Source organism: Moschus berezovskii, chromosome 5, assembly GCF_049115385.1.
Source record: "Moschus berezovskii isolate FMDL1 chromosome 5, NW_MosBer_1.0, whole genome shotgun sequence".
NCBI classification, from domain to species: Eukaryota; Metazoa; Chordata; class Mammalia; order Artiodactyla; family Moschidae; genus Moschus; species Moschus berezovskii.
In genome coordinates, this window is record NC_142464.1 from 9,133,545 (window position 1) to 9,154,495 (window position 20,951).

General features: G+C 40.0%; 1 protein-coding gene across 1 annotated transcript; it reads left to right on the forward strand.

Annotated features, from left to right (window-relative positions):
- The first annotated feature begins 541 nt into the window (after nt 1–541).
- On the forward strand, nt 542–733 carry SMIM43 (small integral membrane protein 43). The gene has a single exon (XM_088836024.1). It carries the CDS (start codon nt 542–544, stop codon nt 731–733), a length of 192 nt encoding a protein of 63 aa, XP_088692150.1.
- The last annotated feature ends 20,218 nt before the right edge of the window (nt 734–20,951 follow it).

The following is a 20,951-nucleotide window of genomic DNA, read 5'->3' on the forward strand; positions in this document are numbered from 1 at the left end:
CGTAAGTCATCTTATAGCCCTTTGGACCCCCGCCTTCACTGTCGTTTTTGGGTCTCTGGGCCATGGCTTTGCCTGCCCTTTGGGAAAGCCTGAACAAGGGAAAATAACAAAACAAATCTACCAGGAAGGGGAAAGGATAGAGACCCCACTAGATGTTGGAAGTGGAAATCTTAAAATCATTTGCAAAACATCAGCCCCAACACCCGCTGGGAGTCTGAGCCGTCACCTCTCCTCCCTGTGTCTCCACCCACTGAAGTTCGCTCCTAGAAAAATCTGCTCATGTCCGCAAGAGCTCTGGAGAGGATCTTGGCATAGAGAGGCTGTTGTGCTTACTGGGAGGGTGGGAGCCAGGGTTACACCGGCTCCTTGGCGCGTTTGCTGAGTTGGACGAGGCTGCGTGTGGACCTCCGAACCGTGGCCCAAGACGAGGCGCCCTTGCGCGGGCGGGAGGAGCCTGGAGGTGGGACCCTGAAGGCGCGCCTCGCCCGCAAAGGCAACCCGTCCGGAGCGCGCACGGCCACTGAGCGCCGGCGCCTCCAGCATGGAGTGGGAGCTCAACTTTCTGCTCTACCTGGCGCTCTTCTTCTTTCTGCTCTTCTTACTTTTCCTCCTGCTCTTCGTGGTCATCAAACAGCTGAAGAACTCGGTGGCCAATACGGCTGGGGCGCTCCAGCCCGGGCGCCTCTCCCTGCACCGGGAGCCTTGGGGCTTCTCCCGCGAGCAAGCGGTGTGACGGGCGCCGCGCGGACACTGGCGGGAGGGCATGGAGCTGTGCGGGCACCGGGCTGGGGCTCGGCCTCGATTCTCTGGCCGCACGGTCGCCCGGGTTCTAGGGCCAGGCTCGGCTGCCTCGCTGGCAGGTCCGTTTGGGCATGGGAGCTGCTGGCAAATGGGCGAGTTTCTCTGCTCCTCCGGGAAGCTAGGGGCTCACGGCGCGCTGGGATGTCAGGGATGACGGGTGCCTGGGGTCTGGGCTGGTGGTGTGCTTTTAGGGAGGGACCCTAAGCTTTTCCGGGGCGGGGAGAAATACGGAAAAGAGAGAAGGTTAGTTTTTGAAGCCAGAATGGTTTTGAGCACCCGCAAGCTCTTCTTTCCACTCCAACTGCATTTTTATCTTGTACCCCAGGGATCCAAAACTAAATTATTCAGATGAATCAGTCCAGGCACTTTCAAACAAAACCGAATGTCAACCTAACCTTTGGGATAAGAGACAGGAGAAAACAGGTCACACTCGGAGTATTCCACATTCTGCTTTGAATGTCTGTGCTGTAGTAGACCCTATGTGGGATTCAAGTGGCCGTGGGCGGGAGAGAGGATTCAGTGGTCCATTTGTTATGGGGTATCTTCCCTTCCTCCGGATCCCTGCTCCTATTCTAGACTCCGACCCTGTAGGTGCCTGCGAATTGCTGTAGGGGGTAGGTTTAGGATCAGCGGGAGGGTGAGCGTTAGAGTGGGAATCACTGGGAGATTTCTTGGGGTTGCCATGGAGGGCTGAAGAAATGAGGCCATTTACGCCTGGTAGGGCAACAGGGATGGATAACACGGGAAGATCGAGGCTGACGTTTCTCCCAGGCTGTCCTAGGTGATTAGAATGATGGGCTTAGGCTGTCCTCGGTGATTAGAATGATTAGACTGAGGGGCTGAAGTAACTTCTCACCCGTGTGCCCTAAGTACCCTCCGGGCAATGTTAGTTTGGGAAATAACTTCATCTTCCAGTTGCTCTTTCCTTGCCATCTCAGGTTCTGGAGCGGAGCTGCTGCCCTGGACTGGTGTGTGGAGGATGGTGGAGTTACAGGCCGGTAACCAGGCCGGAGTAACCAGAGACAGACGACTTCTGCGATGGTAAGCAGGGACCACCCTTGGTTTTGCTTTGGGTAGACTTCTAAAGACCCAGGCCCTTACAAAAGTGAGGGTTCAGGATGAAGGAAATGGGTGCAGTGACATAAAGGGCTCCTCTCCTACTCAGAGCCGGTGAGCTTCTATAAGAACCAAGGAGCCAAACCAGTTCCCAACCTAGTACAGCATCTAGGTAAAGGATCATAAAATTTTTTTTTTTTTTTTTAGAATGGGATGTGAGATATGATTGTGATTGATAAATATGCCCTTTTGGAAAATAGAACAGGGGTTCTTGAAGTTGAGATATGTAATGCAGATATAGTTTGTGTTTTCAATAAGGGAAGATTTGGGTTCAGCCATGTTTAGGGTAAGATAAGCCATCCATATCATGACTGTAACACTGAAAGCACTTATTAATTTTAGGCACAAAGACAGACCATGTAAAAGGCTAAAAACAACAAAATGCTAAGTGTTAGCCTAAACTGAGAATATGAAAGTGAAGTGGGAGACAATTATTTTAATAATTCAGTGGAAGGAAAAATAGTCTCACTACTTATGGGGAAAGTTTTGGCCTGAGACATTCAGATAACTTCCTACATTTTCTATTTCACTTTACTGGAATGGAGCTGTTGGGAATAAAGTAAGCAGTTTATTTTAAATATAAAGTCATAAGTAAATTCATATATATGTATATATATGAATTCATATATATATGTGAATTTTAAATATGTCATAAGTAAATTCATACCTATATACATATGAATTCATATATATGTGTATAGACACACACACACACACACATACCTCTCTTTATGGGAGGTGTAATAAGACTTTTTTTGAATTCCCAGTTTGAATCCCAGAATCAACTACAGTGATTCTAAATTGCACTTTGAACAGTAGTTCTCTAATTGGTTGACACCTCTACAGTGACACTTAGTTATACAGTTGTATGGTTGTTACAGACTTTGAAGATGAGTGTGGGAGTAGTTAATAAGCAGTAATAGTTTATAAGGATGAAAACAATCACTTCCTACTTTATAAATAATCAGAATGAAAATTATTTTAACTACATGTTTGACTTGATTTTGTAATCCTTTATTCTTCCTAGTAATGCCACTGGTGTCCAAAGGTTTAAACCACCCCTGACTCTTCTAGACAGGAGACTAGAGAACTCAGGGTGAGTAGTTTGCTGCTATCCCAGTTTTAAGTCAATCTCTTTGCTGGTTCTATTAACTCAACTTCCTACGAAAGGAGTGGTTGCCTTTCTCTTTTGTGGCCAGTGCCATTTTACGACCTCCTCAGAATCTAATTCATGAGTTACTAAGTTCCTATTTCTACAGGCAAAAATGAATACTTACACCTATTGTCCAGTCTCTGCCTTGAGCCTGCCCTAAACCCTGGGGATTAAAGATTTTCATACTGCCTTGTTCTATTCATTTATTCAGTTGTTGTTTTTCAAAACCCAACATAGACTGATCTCTCACATTAGAACTACTTTTGAACTCAAATTTTTAGCTACCTGTATACATTTTTTAAAAAAATTATTTATTTACTTGGTCGTGCCTATACTGGCATGTGACTTGCAGCATATCTTAGTTGTGGCATGCAGTATACAGTTCCCTGACCAGGGATTGAACCCAAGCCCCCTGCATTGGGAGCTCAGAGTCTTAGTCACTGGACCACCAGGGAAGTCCCAACCTGTATACATTCTTGATTTAGTTCTCCAACATCCACAATAGTTTAGGTGATAAGCTTGTAGATATTGACTGTTCCATCCACTGACCACACCCTGGTCCTGACAATCACTACAGTAAGTCTGTTTTTGAAGACAGTGTACATATGAGCTAGACATTAAAGCATTTGAAAAGTCAGGAACATTTAAAATAACTCATTATATAAGTATAACTTGATTATTAAAAATTGCTATATTTTATTTTCAGTAAGAGGTTTTTAGTGATTCTTCAGCAATGTTAGAAGCTGAGTTGAATTTCTTACAAGGAAATGGGCCGTAATTCAGTTGTTGTATTAGTATTCTATTTCAACTGTCCTTATTTCATTGTTGCTTCTAAATTTCAGCTATTTTAAATGACTCAAATTTTATTTGGATGATCTTGATTTTTTCACTGATTTCCAAACTTGAAAATGCAATGAACCTGCAGTTCTACTTGAAAAGATAAACATTTTAAGTTGGCTAAGAATGACATCACAGTCACACCTGAAATCTAAAATATCAGATAAAGTCGATTCCTGTGTCTGAACTTCAGTTTTAAGCACAGCTGTAGATGCAGGACTGATGCCATCTGGTGTGATTCCACAGAATAAGAGAAAGTTTTCCCAGAGTGTGCCATGCACTGGCTTTTCTGGGAATGACAGGGTGCCAGGATTTGTTTTTGGTTCACTTGCAGGGGTGGAAACTTGGAACTAGGTGAGTAAAAAAAAAAAAAAAAATGCAATATCCCATTTTTAGCTTGACATTTCATGTTTCCAATTTTGCCTATAGTTTCAAAATAAATGCAATAGAGTCGAACATTTTTAATGGCCAAAATTCTGAACATTGTCAATGGTAAAACCATTTAGGATAGTGGCAAATGCTTTATTTTCTAATCCATACCTAATAATATAGGGACTTGCAGAATACTAAGGGTATACTGATGTAATACAAAGAAAGTACTTGAAGAATACTGTACTCTGTTTTTAATTTTTATAACTCCTCTAAGGTACCTGCGCTTATTCAAGCTAAATCCACAATTAATTAAAACTCTGAGACCATTAGGAAATTGCTGTCAGATGTCTATGTCACATATAAGAGAGAATTAAAATTTGAGTTGTAGGTTGTTGATGTTGATATTTCTTTTTGGGGTTTGAATTAAGGAAATCAATGATAAATTCTTCATCTTTTATTTTGTCTATACAAAATAAAGTTATAGATGAAATAATGATCTGATTAAGTGAGTAGTTAGCATCTTACTGTATAAGAACTGGGATAAGCAGAAGGGTAGACCTGTGTTCAGAAGAGTAATCAGAACATAATAGACACTCAAAAAAAAAAAAAACTTCCTGATGGATTAATCTAAAAATCCTCTTATTTTCCTTAATAGCAGCTATTTTACATAATAAACCTGCTCATTTCCTCCACCTCTGGTCTATTGAGGCTTTGGTGGGTTCAAATAAACTTTTGTTCTATTAATATGATTCTGCTGCTGCTAAGTCGCTTCAGTCGTGTCCGACACTGTGCGACCCCATAGAAGGCAGCCCACCAGGCTCCCCCGTCCCTAGGATTCTCCAGGCAAGAACACTGGAGTGGGTTGCCATTTCCTTCTCCAATGCATGAAAGTGAAAAGTGAAAGTGAAGTCGCCCAGTTGTGTCCGACTCTTCGCGACTCCATGGACTGCAGCCCACCAGGCTCCCCCATCCATGGGATTCTCCAGGCAAGAGTACTGGAGTGGGTTGCCATTGCCCTCTCCTAATATGATTCTATGAAGTTACTTAAACTTACTGAATATGCACATATTCTTCAGGCAAGATATTTTTTACTTTCAGATGAAAATTTTCTTTTTGGTAGGGGTTTCGTTTTGTTCTCATGTAGCATGGAGGTTGGGGGCTCAGCTACTGCTGGTACTGCCTGGTTCAGCAGCTCACAGACATCAGGGTCAGAGTGGCCCCTGAGGTTCCCGTGATTTTTCCCTTAGGTTCCGAGATGGGTGTTTCGGTTCCCAGCAAGAAGGTAAAGGAGGCCCAAGGGGAAAACAGGGCATGCCAGTGTGAGGCTACCTGTTTTTAAAGAGCTTTCTCAGCAGTCCAACAACTTTTGCTCACATCTCATTAGCCAGACGGTGTCATTGGCCCCTGCTATCTCTAAATTTGCCTGAGAAATGTAGTTTTTGTAGGTGGACATGTAACCACCTTCAACAAAAATCTGAGTTCTCCTCATAAGGAAGAAGGTAACGGTGTATCTTGGGTGAACAACTTGTAGTCTGTGCCCTGAATACAAAATACAGTGGTAAAGATGCATAATGCTTGAGACGGTTCCAAACGGCAGCTCCTTCACAACTGGCAGCACACCAAGCAGGCTGCTGTGACCCGAGAGTGACCAGAGTGAAGACAGGCCAGGTTTCCTCATGAAACACTTGCCAGGACTGACTGCTCTTTCAACTGGTAGACCTGCCCCGATAAGGCTTCTCTAGACGAGGACCCTGGGAACCCTTGGGCTTTCTTGGAGGACGCGCTTGCTTCTTGGAGGCTTGAAACGAGATAAGGAATGTTGTACCTTGCTGCTTCCACATCTGCATTATCTTTTCTCTCATTTTCCTAAAAAAATTTCAGTGCAGGCTAGTTGTGTGTTTGATCCCCATAAAAGGATCATTCTTTTTATGTACAGGGGAGGGTAATCTATGTAAAGAAAGGCTACTTACTGTCTTCTGTGTCTCCACCACCTCATCTAGGAATATCATGGAAGAATTGCTTCTCGGAGCTGCCTCCATAAACAGCCTACATCCTGGCTGAGCAAAGAGAGAAGAAACACTTCCCACATCCAAGGCTGTCCAAAAGAACTTTCTGTGATGACAGAAATGTTCTGTATCTGCAGTGTCTAATACAGTAGCTACTAGCCACCTGTGACTAGTGAACAATTGAAATGTTGCTACTGTGATTGAGGAAGTATATTTTAATGTTATTTAATTTTAAATACTTTAAATGTAAACAGCCACATGTGGCTAGTGACTAGTGTTGTAGACAAACCTTTCTCTTTCTTGTGTTTTACAACTTGCTGGGTGTGTGTGTGGGTGGGGGGAGGTGATGAATAAGTTGTATGCTTGGCATTCCATGGTCTTTACTCTTCCACCTTGCCATCAAACTTGTCTCCCAGAGGACAAGGAAAAACGGTATTTTGGAACTAAATTCAGATGTTAACTTGACATTTACATGTATTTCTATGTGTTCCTGTGTGGATAGAATGGTCTTCTGGGAATAGGTCCTGTGATTGATTGTAGTGATAACTGACGATGGGAAAGCGGTGGTGCTGCTCACGTTACTTTCCTAGTGAACATTATGTGTTCCTTGTCATAGTCAGCAGAGATCCTGTTGTGCAGTTCATTCTGTGGCTTATTTTTGTACTATTGTGGCTGCTAAATGATTATTCCATGTCTGTTTTTCAAAATACTTTGTGGTTTATATTTTTTAAAAGGTTATGACATGAGAAATAGTAGCTTAGCCTTGTGTGTAAGTGAATTATTATTACCCATACCCTTTGAAGAGTTAATTAGGATGAGATAAATGGATGGAAGGAAATATTTATTTTTGTATCAGATTTTCTTTATAATGTGTGTCTATATGCCAGTTAATGTTACCTTTTAAAAATATTTAATGACTCTTTCCTTGTCAGAGTTTGGGTAAACGATGGGGTGGCAATGCTATCAAGTTAACTCTTTCTTCAGGTCTCTAGATGTTTTCTACACTGAGTGTCACTTGATTCTTGTTTACCTGAGTTGTTTGAGTTTGTTTGTCTTTTATTATTTAATTATTCTTAAAAATATCCTGGACACTGTTTCTTTATCTAGTGTGTGCGTTTTTCCCTAGTTTGTGGATAGCCTATTCATTTTCTTAACATGTCTTTAAAAGAGAATTTTTTATGTGGCTGATTCATGTCAATGTATGGCAGAAACCAACACAATATTGTAAAGCACTTATCCTTCAATTAAAAATAAATAAATTTTTAAAAAGAGGGATTTTTAGATTTAAATTTCTCTACTTTTTTTGTGTTATTGCTTTCTATGTACTCTTTAACGGAATTCTTCCTTTCTTGTGAGTCACAGAAATATACTCCTGTGCTTTCTTCTAGACTGGAAGTTTTATAATTTTAACTTTTACTATGTCTGTTATCCACCTCAGTGTAAATTTTTGTGTATGCTATCAAGTAAGGATTGGGTTCTTTCTCCCCTCGCCTCATATCTTTCCCCTTTTTATTGAAAAGGCTCTCCTTTCTCTATTGGGTTACTTTGGCCTCTGTCAAAAATCAAATGACCATATGAATGTGGGACTATCTCTGCACTCTCATTTCTGCTCCATAGGGTCATCCTGAGCTACTACCTCACTGTCTTCCTTACTGCGTTTTCACGATACGTCTTGGTTTTCACCACAATGTTATCAATCCTTACTGAAGACTTAGTCTGTGTGCATAAAGACACTTGAATAATTTCAGTTGAAAATATTTAAATTCAATAAGAAACGCCCACCTGATACCATGCTTCTTTTATTCTAGCTTGTAGCTCCCCCTGTAATCTAAATCTAGATCTGGAGTAGAACATAGTCAAAAAACTCGTCATAGGTAGAGAATATCCTTTTATTCCCCCTGTTACTACAGTTGAGAGAAAACTGTACTTTAAAGTGATACAAAACAAAACAAGAAGCACAGAAGCTTGTGAGTTGTTAGGGTCCCGGCTTCTTTACCAACAGAAGTCTGGCCACAGATGGATTGCCTAGCTCAAGTATCAGGACATTCATTTGGATGTTTTCCATTTGTCTACGTGGTGTCTTGACCTTTGAGTAATTGGATCGTGCTTTTTAGAAATTTGGCTGAGGTTGTTTGATTGGCACCAAATCATGTCTCATACCCCCTATAATCTGCATGCAGTTTCCCAGACTCCCAGTTTCCCATGTTCTTGTCCTTTACATGTCTCAACTGGGGCCTCATTGGGAATTGTCTTTTCATTATAGGGACAATAAAGGGTCTCATCCATCTCCTACAACTATAATCTCACTATGTTCCTTGCAGCTAACAGTTCTTAACAGTTTGCTACATATCTTTTGAGATGATTTCCTGTGTATTTTCATGGTCTTACCATGTAACTTTGACATTGAGAGACAAGGTCTGTGTCCCTTCCCCTTGAATCTGGGCCGGCTCATGACAGTACAAATTTTCAGAAGCAACACTGTCTTGTGACGTTAGATCAGGAGAGGCAGTGGTAGATCAGGAGAGGCAGTGCAGTGTCTCCATTGTTTGATGGAATATCTACTTTTGGAGCCCTGAGTCACCATGTAATATGGGAATATTCTGAGGCTATCTTCATTTTTCTGAAGAACCCCAGGCCCAGGTCCCATGTAGGTGCTATAGTTGAATGTTCCCACAGACGAATAACTCAACGAATGATGAGTCCTGCCAGCTGAGCTTCCAGGCTTCCTGGAGCAGAGACCAGGCCATCTCACCGTGCCCTGTCTGACTTTTGGTGGTTATCTTTTAAGTCACTAAGTTTTGGAGAGTTTGTTATAGCAATAGTAACTGGATAATATGTCTCAGAAAGTTGTATAGAGTACTCAGCAATGTAACAAGTATACACCCTTTAAATATTAAATTTGTTGCCAGTTTTGTACAGATTTTATTTATACAAGTGTGATTACTGGGTCAGTTGGCTTAGAAATCTCAAGAGTTGGTAGATACTAACAATCTCCATCCTAAATGACTATGCCAGTATATACCTATCCATGTTCCTACACTATTTGACATTACGGATCTTATAAAAATTTTATGTTGTAGTGAACAAAAAAACAATAAAACCTCATTGGTTTGATTTGAAAGATTATGAGGGACCTTGTCCCTCTTGTTTTATATTTATTGGTAATTTTAATTTTCTCAAATTTAAGTGCCTACTCATATATTTTACCTATTTTTCTAACAGGTTATCTTTTAATAAGTAATTTATATATGGTAGAGATATATAATGACTACATATATAATATATTCAATACATAAGATGATACATATATAATGACCATATGTTGTCATTGTTGTTTCATTGCTAAGTTATGTTCGACTCTTTTGCAACCCCATGGACTGTAGCCCGCCAGGCTCCTTTGTCCATGGAATTCTCCAGGCAAGAATACTGGAGTGGGTTGCCATTTCCTTCTCAAGGGGATCTTCCCGACCCAGGAACTGAACCTGCATCTCCTGCATTGCAAGCGGATTCTGTACCACTGAGCCACCAGGGAAGACCGTTATAATGATCATGTATGGTATGTAAAATCACTAAATGCATACGCATAAACACGTACAATCATTAATCACTCATCAGCTGGAAGTTGGAAATCTTTTCTCCTGGTCGGTTGTCTGTGTTCCCTTTACTGTGGTTAATTCTGCATTTTGAAGATCTTTTTAATTTATAAAGTTGATAGGTAAAAAACTGATTATTTGTTGTTTTTATTAGGATTCATTCTATTATTAATTTGAGTATTGATCATTTCTTTTTCTTCTTTTGTGAGTTGCTTACTCATATCTTGCCCATTTTTTCTATTGGTGCATATTTTATTTCCTTATTGAATTTTTTTCTTTTCTTAAAGAATTTTATTTATAAATGTGAACACAATGAGGTTAAGTCTTCTCCCTCTCCATAACTACCAGTTTCCATTTCATCTTCTTTTTTTTTTAATTTTTAATTTTTATTTTTATTGGAGGCTAATTATTTTACAATACTATATTGGTTGGTTTTGCCATACATTGACATGAATCTGCCCCAGGTGTACATGAGTTCCCCCTCCCGAACCCCCCTCCCAATTCCCTCCTTCCCTTATCCTCCCTCTGGGTCATCCCTGCACACCAGCCCTGAGCATCCTGTAACATGCATCGACCCTGAACTGGCGATTCGTTTCACATATGATAATATAAATGTTTCAATGCCATTCTCCCAAACCATCCCACCCTCCCCCTCTCCCACAGAGTCCAAAAGACTGTTCTATACATCTGTGTCTCTTTTGCTGTCTCGTATACAAGGTTATCATTTGCATCTTTCTAAATTCCATATGTATGTGTTAGTATACTGTATTGGTGTTTTTCTTTCTGGCTTACTTCACTCTGTATAATAGGCTCTAGTTTCATCCACCTCATTAGAACTGATTCAAATGCATTCTTTTTAATGGCTGAGTAATACGCCATTGTGTATATGTACTGAAGCTTTCTTATCCATTCATCTGCAGATGGACATCTAGGTTGCTTCCATGTCCTGGCTATTATAAACAGTGCTGCGATGAACATTGGAGTACATGTGTCTCTTTGAATTCTGGTTTCCTCGGTGTGTATGCCCAGGAGTGCGATTGCTGGATCATCAATTCAGTTCATTTCAGTCGCTCAGTCGTGTCCGACTCTCCGCCACCCCATGAATCACAGCACTCCAGGCCTCCCTGTCCATCACCAACTCCCGGAGTTCACCCAAACTCATGTCCACAGAGTCGGTGATGCCTTCCAGCCATCTCATTCTCCGTCGTCCCCTTCTCCTCCAGCCCCCAACCTTTCCCAGCATCAGAGTCTTTTCCAGTGAGTCAACTCATCCCATGAGGTGGCCAAAGTATTGCAGTTTCAACTTTAGCATCAGTCCTTCCAATGAACACCCAGGATTGATCTCCTCCAGAATGGACTGGTTGGATCTCCTTGCAGTCCAAGGGACTCTCAAGAGTCTTCTCCAACACCACAGTTCAAAAGCATCAATTCTTCAGCGATCAGCTTTCTTCACAGTCCAACTCTCACATCCATACATGACCACTGGAAAAACCATAGCCTTGACTAGACGGACCTTGGTTGGCAAAGTAATGTCTCTGCTTTTTAATATGCTATCTAGGTTGGTCATAACTTTCCTTTCAAGGAGTAAGCTTCTTTTAATTTCCTGGCTGCAGTCAGCATCTGCAGTGATTTTGGAGCCCAAAAAAATAAAGTCTGACACTGTTTCCACCGTTTTTCCATCTATTTCCCATGAAGTGATGGGACCAGATGCCATGATCTTTGTTTTCTGAATGTTGAGCTTCAAGCCAACCTTTTCACTCTCCTCTTTCACTTTCATCAGGCTTTTGAGTTCCTCTTCACTTTCTGCCATAAGGGTGGTGTCATCTGCATATCTGAGGTTATTGATATTTCTCCCGGCAATCTTGATTCCAGCTTGTGCTTCTTCCAGCCCAGCGTTCCTCATGATGTACTCTGCATAGAAGTTAAATAAGCAAGGTGACAATATACAGCCTTGACGTACTCCTTTTCCTATTTGGAACCGGTCTGTTGTTCCATGTCCAGCTCTACCTGTTGCTTCCTGACCTGCATACAGGTTTCTCAAGAGATAGGTCAGGTGGTCTGGGATTCCCATCTCTTTCAGAGTGTTCCACAGTTTATTGTGATCCACACAGTCAAAGGCTTTGGCATAGTCAATAAAGCAGAAATAGATGGTTTTCTGGAACTCTCTTGCTTTCTCCATGATCCAGTGGATGGCAATTTGATCTCTGGTGCCTCTGCCTTTGCTAAAACCTGCCTGAACATCTGGGAGTTCACGGTTCACATATTGCTGAAGCCTGGCTTGGAGAATTTTAAGCATGACTTTACTAGCATGTGAGATGAGTGCAATTGTGTGGTAGTTTGAGCATTCTTTGGCATTGCCTTTCTTTGGGATTGGAATGAAGACTGACCTTTTCCAGTCCTTTGGCCACTGCTGAGTTTTCCAAATTTGCTGTGCAGCACCTTCACAGCATCTTCTTTCAAGATTTGAAATAGCTCCACTGGAATTCCATCACCTCCACTAGCTTTGTTCCTAGTGATCATATGGCAGTTCTATTTCCAGTTTTTTGAGGAATCTCCACACTGTTCTCCATACCAGATTCTTATGTATTTTTGTAGACTTATAAAATATATTTATTATATTCATTCATATGTATTTATATCTTTTAAATTTACAGAAGTTAAGTCACACTATATGCACATTGTTCTAGTCCTTGCTTTAAAAAAGTGTTACAATTATTCCTTACTTATTTATCCAGCAAATATTTATTGAGTGCTCATCATGTGTTGGAGAAGGAAATGGCAACCCACTCCAGTGTTCTTGCCTGGAGAATCCCAGGGATGGGGGAGCCTGGTGGGCTTCCATTTATGGGGTCACACAGAGTCGGACAGGACTGAAGTGACTTATCAGTAGCAGTCGCATCGTGAGTTAGGCACAATCCAAGTTACTTGGGATTTGAAAGTGAAAGTGAAACCTCAGTCGTGTCTGACTCTTTGCGACCCCATGGACTAAACTGTGGAATTCTCCAGGCCAGAATACTGGAGTGGGTAGCCTTTCCCTTTGCCGAGGGATCTTCCCAACCCAGGGATCGAACTGGGGTCTCCTGCATTGCAGGTGGATTCTTTGATTTACCAGTGGGGAAATAAAAAGACAATGGATTCCTTTCTTCATCGAGCTTATGTACATTCTACAAATGAGGCTGCTTCTTTTTAACTATAGTATTCCATGAGTAAAGGAAGCACCGTTTACTTATCTATTTCTTTTGTAATGGGTATTTAATTGTTCCCAGGCATTTGTTATTTCTAAAAATACTACATAATCCTTTGACATAAATCTTTAACAAATGTTTCCATGTATTTATAAGAATAAAATCCTAGATGTGGAATCTCTAGACATGTACATTGTGTAAATTTTTTGTTATAGAAATTTGAAAGATATATAAATGAGGGAATATTGCTATAAATTTTTATTCTTATTGATTATTTAAATATTTTATTAATTTTTATTTATTTGTTTTGAATAATATTCCATTGTCTGAGTGTACCACAAATTGTTTATCCACTTAGCTATTGAAAGATGTCTACTTTCACCTTTGAGCAATAATGAATAATTATTAAAGAAATAATAATAATATAAAAATAAATAATAATGAAACTTGAAACAAACTTCTGTATGCAGGTTTTCACGTGGACATAGTGTTCAATCCATTTGGGTTGAAAGAAGCACAATTGCGGATCATGTGGTAAGGATATATTTAATTTTGTAAGAAACTGCCAAAGAGGATTTATAGATGAGATAAGGTGTTTTGTGGAGGTGTCTGTTTAGATCTTTTGCTCATTTTTAATTTGGGTTGTTTTCTTACTGTTGAGTTTTAAGGATTCTTTATGCATTTTGGATAGCAGACCTTTATTTGCAGATATGTCTTTGTAAATATTTTCTCCCAGTTTGTGGCTTGTCCTTTTGTTCTTGTAACAGTGTTTTTGGCAGAGCAGATGTTTTTAATTTTAATACAATCTATTGTATCAAAGTTTTTCTTTTATGGGTCATGATTTTGGTGTTGTATCTAGATTATCTCCCATGTTACCATCTAGGAGCTTTATAATTTTGCAGTTTACGTTTAGTCCTATGATCCATTTTGAGGTGATTTTTGTGAAAGGAATAAGATCTGTGTCTAGATTCCTTTTTTTTGCATGTGGATGTCTAGCACAATTTGTTCAAAAGACTCACTGATTTTTAAAAAGAAAAGTACGTCAGTTGGAAGATGAATCCTCATCTCTTCATGCTCCAAAGTTTTACTCATTAAGTTGCCTGCCTGTTTTTATCTGTTTTACCAAATAGAAATGATTGACATATTCTGAATTTAATAGATTATCAAGCCCTTACTTGATTAGACTACTGGTCCTCCCTATTTTCCCATTGTCTTTTGGTTCCTAGTGAGAGAAATCCAAACTCAAACTGGTATAAACAAACAAAGAAAATTTATTGTCTTAGTAAATGAATGACCTCTGGGTAGATTTTGCTGCAGTACAGATATTCAAACAATGTCATTAAAATCCAGTTTTTCCTTCAACTTTTAGCTCTACTTTCAGATATTTACCATTCAGTCATGTCTATTAACTAATTCCGGGAGATGGTGAAGGACAAGGGAGCCTGGTGTGCTACAGTCCATGGGGTCGCAGACAGGTGGACAGGACTGAACGACTGAACAACAGCAGCACACATATTAAGTTTCTGCTCTGTAGCACTGCTTCAGACACTGCGGAAGCAGTGGAAATAAGATAAGAAAGGAAGGTCCCTACCTTTATTGGGTTTGAAAGTGAAAGTGAAGTCGCTCAGTCGTGTCCTGTTCTTTGCGACCCCATGGACAGTAGCCTACCAGGCTCCGCCGTCCATGGGATTTTCCAGGCAAGAATACTGGAGTGGGTTGCCATTTCCTTCTCCAGGGCATCTTCCAGGTTCAACCCAGGGATCGAACCCGGGTCACCTGCATTGCAGATAGCCACTTTACCATCTGAACCACCAGGGAAGCAGTAAAAGTTTCAAGACTCAGTCTGATTGGACTACCTCAGATCATGTACTCACCTAATGAACCAGTCACTTGGCCAGTTATGGGCTGATCTGACCTAAACCTGGATAATATGTTCTGTCCCTAGGACTAGGGATGGGCCTGGACCACATGGACTAAGAGTGGGATGGGGCTAGGTACCCAAATGAAGACCAGAGATGATGTTGAGAAAAGGCAGAATGGATGCTGGGAGATAAGTGATAAATGTCTTTTTAAATTATGTTTTCGGGAGATTGACTAAGAAAATTCTCCAAGAAAATATTTCTTTAACCATAATTCTTTAGGATTTAGGATGTATTAGGACAAACTGGCAAGCTTTTACAACATTCGTGTTTCTTGGGCCTCTGTGAACCTGATTTTATCCAGAGTTGTACATTTGAGACTCCCTTGCCAACAAATTAAAGTCTCACATTACTAGACATTTTTCTCTCTTTAAAAGGAGAAAGTGCTTGGGCAGACCCTGTGGCCCTCTCAGCCTTTCTTTTTCCTATTGCTTGAAGTGTGGCCACGGTGGCTCCCTCTCCAGTAGGGCCCTGTACCATGAGCCCACTGTTATGATGGAAGCCTGTGCTGAGAATGGCAGGTGTCTACAGAGTGCTTATAGGATAGGCATAGGAAGAGCGTTCCTCGTGAGTCACCTATGTGTGTATGATTTCATGTGAACAAAGTCTGTTTACCTCAAATTTCTTAGGTAACAAATGCCTAAATTACTCGACATACTTATTCCTCGCACATACTATTAATGTATGGGTGTTTCTGAATTCTTCTGAGATTTAGGAAAGACGAATTTCTAATCAACACAGATGCTAATTTGATATGAATTTTTGCTCACATTTGATTATCATAGTGCTAATTTTTATGTGGGGCATGAAGTACATATAGACTTTCTATTGGACCACTTATTCATTAAACCATGATAAACTATATAAGAATCACCTGAAATCACATTGTAATAGCAAAAATGGTTTTCTTAGTCATAATATTTACTGAGTTTCAAACCATGCATAGTAAACATGATAAGGATTCAGGACACCTTGAAGGGACTCACTCTGTCCTGATGCTTCTGGAAAATGTATTTATTCCTGAAGAATATCCCAGAAGAATGAAGATTAAGCAGTGAAATTCTTTGAAATTAGAGGATATAATGGAGAGGTCTGGGAATGTAAAGAGGGCAATACAATGAGATTTCCTTTTTAAAAGTGTTTTTCTTTTGATGTTTCAATATGAGTTTTTAAATATTTTTTATTATATGACCATTTCAGTTTTTGTCAGCTTTATACATTATTTTACGCTTTTGTTTATGTCCTAGAGCCTTGTAATCAGATGTGAAAATACTTGAAAAGTTAAAATTGCGCTCACAAATATGAGCGCAATTTACTGATCATGACCATATCATTATCCTGCCAGCTTTTGGTCTGAAACAATATCAAAAAAGGCATAATCTTTGAAGAACAAATAAAAATAGGAATTTTATATATCCCCAATACATATATGTTTGGGTTAATTTAATAATTCCAGTATTCCCCTCTCTACGACTCTGTATGACATTATCTCCTAAATTTACTCATTTTGTGTGGATCGTGGCTTTTCTTCAGCTGCTTTGCAGTTTCTTAACAGTTGTTTGATGTCCCTTCTGTTTGGTTGAAATTCTAACAAAGGGACATAAACTCAAATTCCTTCAAAAGTCAGGTAGGTAGCATAAAGACAAAAGTATGTGTGTCTGTGTGATATCCATATGTGTGTATGTGTGTATGCATGCAGTTGTACCTGTATGTGTATGTGTGACTGAATGTATTTGTTGATTGTATGTTCGGTTTTGTGTGTTTGGTTGTATGTGTTTATGGTTACATGTTTTTGTAGTCGTGTGTATTTGTAGCTATGTCTTTATGTGTATATTTTGGTTGTGTGTATATTTGTAGTTGTGTGTGTGTATGGTTGTCTGTGTTTCTGCATTGTACTGTAGTTATGTGTGTTTGTATGGTTGTGTGTGTTTGTAGTTTTATATTTGTAGTTGTGTGTGTTTGTATGGTTGTGTTTGTGGATTGTACGTTCAGTTGTGTGACTGTGATTATACGTAGAGTTTCCATGATTGTGTGTGTTTATAGGAGTGTGTGTGTCTGTAGAGGTGTGTGTGCATGACTGTGTACACACATGTACATGGGCATGCCCATACTCATGAGCTGAGAGGTAAGCACTATGGCTGGCTGCATGGTACCTGCTCTTTTTAGATGTGCTAGTTCAGAAGTTTGTAAAATATCATGCTGGCCAAACAAAACATAATAAAAAACAAGTCTTTATGCTCATACTTAAAATGCCTAGTATTAGTATAAGCCTAATTAAAGTTGTTCTTTATTTGTTTATAGAAAATTTCACATGGTTTTTAAAGGTTGTACTCCATTTACAGTTATTGCAAAGTATTGGCTATCTTCCTCATGTTGCATGATACCTCCTTGAGCTTAGCTTATAGTAGCTTTTACCTGCCACTCCTCCACCCATACGTTGCTCCCTGCCCCCTGCCACCTGGTAACCATTTTTTGCTCTCTATATCTGTTGAGTCTTCTTCTTTGTTATGTTTATGGTTTGTTGTATTTTCTAGATTCCACATATTAGTGATAGTAAACAGTATTTGTCTTTCTCTGACTTACTTCACTTAGCGTTATCTCTTCCAAAACCATCCATGTTGCAGCAAATGACGCAATTCCATAATTTTTTAAATCATTGAATTTTGTATTCCATTTCATATATGTATATATACACACCACATCTTCTATCCATTCCTCTATTGATGGGGACACTTAGGTTGCTTCCGTGTCCTGGTAATTGTTAATAATGCTGCTATGAACATTGGGGTGCATGTATCTTTTTAAACTAATGGGTTTTTTGTTTTGTTTTGTTTTGTTTGGATATATACCCAGGAGTGATTGCTGGGTCATATGGTAGTTCTATTTTTAAATTTTCTGAGGAATCACCATAAGGTTTTACTTAATGGCTATACCAATTAACATTGCCAGTGTTCCTTTTTTTCCTCTCCAACATTTGTTATCTTTTGTATTTTGATAATAGTCATCCTAGGAGCTTCCCTGGCAGTCCAGTAGTCTTAAGACTCTGTGCTTCCACTGCAGGAGGCACAGCTTTGATCCCTGGTTAGTGACTAAGATCCCACTTTCAGCATGGGCAAAAGAGAAAAGAAAAAATAGAGCTGTCCTAGTAGATTTGAGCTCTATGCCTAGTATCTACAGAGAAGGCAATGGCACCCCCACTCTAGTACTCTTGCCTGGAAAATCCCATGGGCTGAGGAGCCTGGTAGGCTGCAGTCCATGGGGTCGCTACGAGTCGGACATGACTGAGTGACTTCAATTTCACTTTCACTTTCCTGCATTGGAGAAGGAAATGGCAACCCACTCCAGGGAAAATCCCAGGGACAGGGGAGCCTGGTGGGCTGCCATCCATGGGGTCGCACAGAGTCGGACACGACTAAAGTGACTTAGCAGCAGCAGTAGATGTGAAGTGAGATTGCATGGGTTTAATTTGCATTTCCTTGATAATTACTGATGGGTTTCCCAGGTGGCAAAGTGGTAAATTTGTAATCTGCCTGCCAATGCAGGTGATGCGGGTTCAGTCCCTGGGTGGGAAAGATCCCCTAGAGAAGGACATGGAAACCCACTCCAATATTCTTGCCTGGAAAATTCCATGGACAGAAGAGCCTGGCGGAATACAGTCCATGGGGTTGCAAAGAGTCAACATGACTGAGTGACTGATCACGAAAGGTAATTAAGTGATGTTGCATACATTTCCACATACCTGCTGGCTATTTGTATATTATTTTTTGAACCATAAATTGGAACCTATTCTGTATGTTGTTTTCTTATTTACTTGTCTTTTATAACAATGTTCTGACAATTTTTATTCACTTACTTTTTAATTTGAACCATGTTATTTGTAACCACATCAGACATTTCTTGAAAATAACTAAGTAAATAACCTGTCATGGAGAACTATCAGAAAAGATAAGTTACTAATTATCCAGTATAGCTATTCATCTGCTTCACTCTGCTTCAAAAGTTATAATTGTGGCAATCAAATAACATGGCTTTTATCCATGTGAAGATTCTTTTTAGGATAATAAAACTGAAATGTTCTCTATTCTAACACACTTGCTATAAATTTGTTCTGCTTTGATCTTCACCTTTCCTTCTGTCTGCTGCTTTTATTAACCTTACTATACAGCCTTGGTCAAAAGCAGTAAAATTATTGTCAGAGGTTATCTTAGACCAAAATAGACACTTTCAGACAGTTTTGACCAAGATTCATAGTAAAAAAAAAATGCATTTTGTCTTGTTATCCAATACACAGACATGTACATGAAAATAAACATATTTCATTATCTAGTATACTTATATGAAATACATTTCAATATTTTTATTTAATATAATTCTAGTCTGTTTTATGTCATCCAAAAAAAAAATACTACTTGCCCCCTCCCACTCCATCCACTAAACTGATTTCAGGACCTACTTCTGGGTCTTGGTCTACATTTTATAAAACAGATTTAGAAGGTAATTTCTGCCTTGTTGCTAAAGGAAATCCATACCACCTATGAAAATAAAATCCAGTGCTGCTTAGAAATTGTTCCTATCCCACTTACAATCTAAATTATTAATGTTTAAAAGCTAACCTTGATAAGATCTTATATATTTAGAAAAAAAACTTGAAACATAATATATATGAAATATGTCTTGACATTGAGAAAAAAGATATTCTCATTTAAAAATCTTCCTGAAGTTTTAAAATTAAGGCTGATTACCTTATATGTGGGGCTTCCCAGGTGATGCTAGTGGTAAAGAACTCACCTACCAATGCAGGAGATGTAAGACACATGGGTTCAATCCCTGGGTCAGGAATATCCCCGGACGAGTGCATGGCAACCCACTCCAGTATTCTTGCCTGGAGAATCCCGTGGACAGAGGAGCCTGAAGATCTATGGTCCATAGGGTCGCACAGAGTCAGACATGACTGAAGCAACTTAGCACACCTTATATATTTTTATTTTAAACGTATATTGGAGAAGGTAATCATGTGACTGTTTAGATACCTGACCTTTCTCCTCTCAATGGGGTTCTTACTGCTTTATTTAAATCCATGCTTGTCGGTGGGTCCTTATTACAACGTGACATGCCAGGACTTGTTCCCATTTGATTATAAAAGAGTTTTGTAACATTACTTTTCCTTCTTCAACTCTCAGCTTGATACTTTCCTTTTTAAGTGTCACTCTAAAACAAGGTCAGTCAGTTCAGTTCAGTTCAGTCACTCAGTCGTGTCCGACTCTCCGCCACCCCATGAATCACAGCACGCCAGGCCTCCCTGTCCATCACCAACTCCCGGAGTACACTCAAACTCATGTCCACAGAGTCGGTGATGCCATCCAGCCATCTCATTCTCCGTTGTCCCCTTCTCCTCCCGCCCCCAACCTTTCCCAGCATCAGAGTCTTTTCCAGTGAGTCAACTCGTCACATGAGGTGGCCAAAGTATTGGAGTTTCAGCTTTAGCATCAGTCCCTCCAATGAACATCCAGGATTGATCTCCTTACAAGGTACAAGAGTATAAATAGCTGCAAATTTTTGTGCATTTTCAACTCTGAATGCACCTAAATTTTGTTGTGTCCCATACATAAGCAGCAACATATGTTTTAATATACAATTTTTGACTAGTTAAGATGAAATTCTCTGCATCCCTTTACTCCGTTGTCTTTGAACTGTCAATAGTAGATGGCAGAAGCTAAACCTGTCTTACAGGGTAGGGTCGGGGGAAACAACAAAGGCTGGTGATGCCGCCTACCTCAAACACAGTGACAGTGGTGAACTGGAGCTATGACCACCATAGCTCTGAAGGGTAAGGAGAGGTGTGGTTACTAGGACCCAGGAGGGTACTGGCAGGAGAGGGTCTCTTGACAGAGGCCAGGGGCTTTAGAAGAGGGCCGCCACCACCCAGACTGACTCAGCAAGGAGGAAACAGGAATGGAATACTCAGATTG

Excerpts from the sequence above, each read along its gene's own strand:
- SMIM43 (XM_088836024.1), top strand. The coding sequence starts at position 542 with ATGGAGTGGGAGCTCAACTTTCTGCTCTACCTGGCGCTCTTCTTCTTT.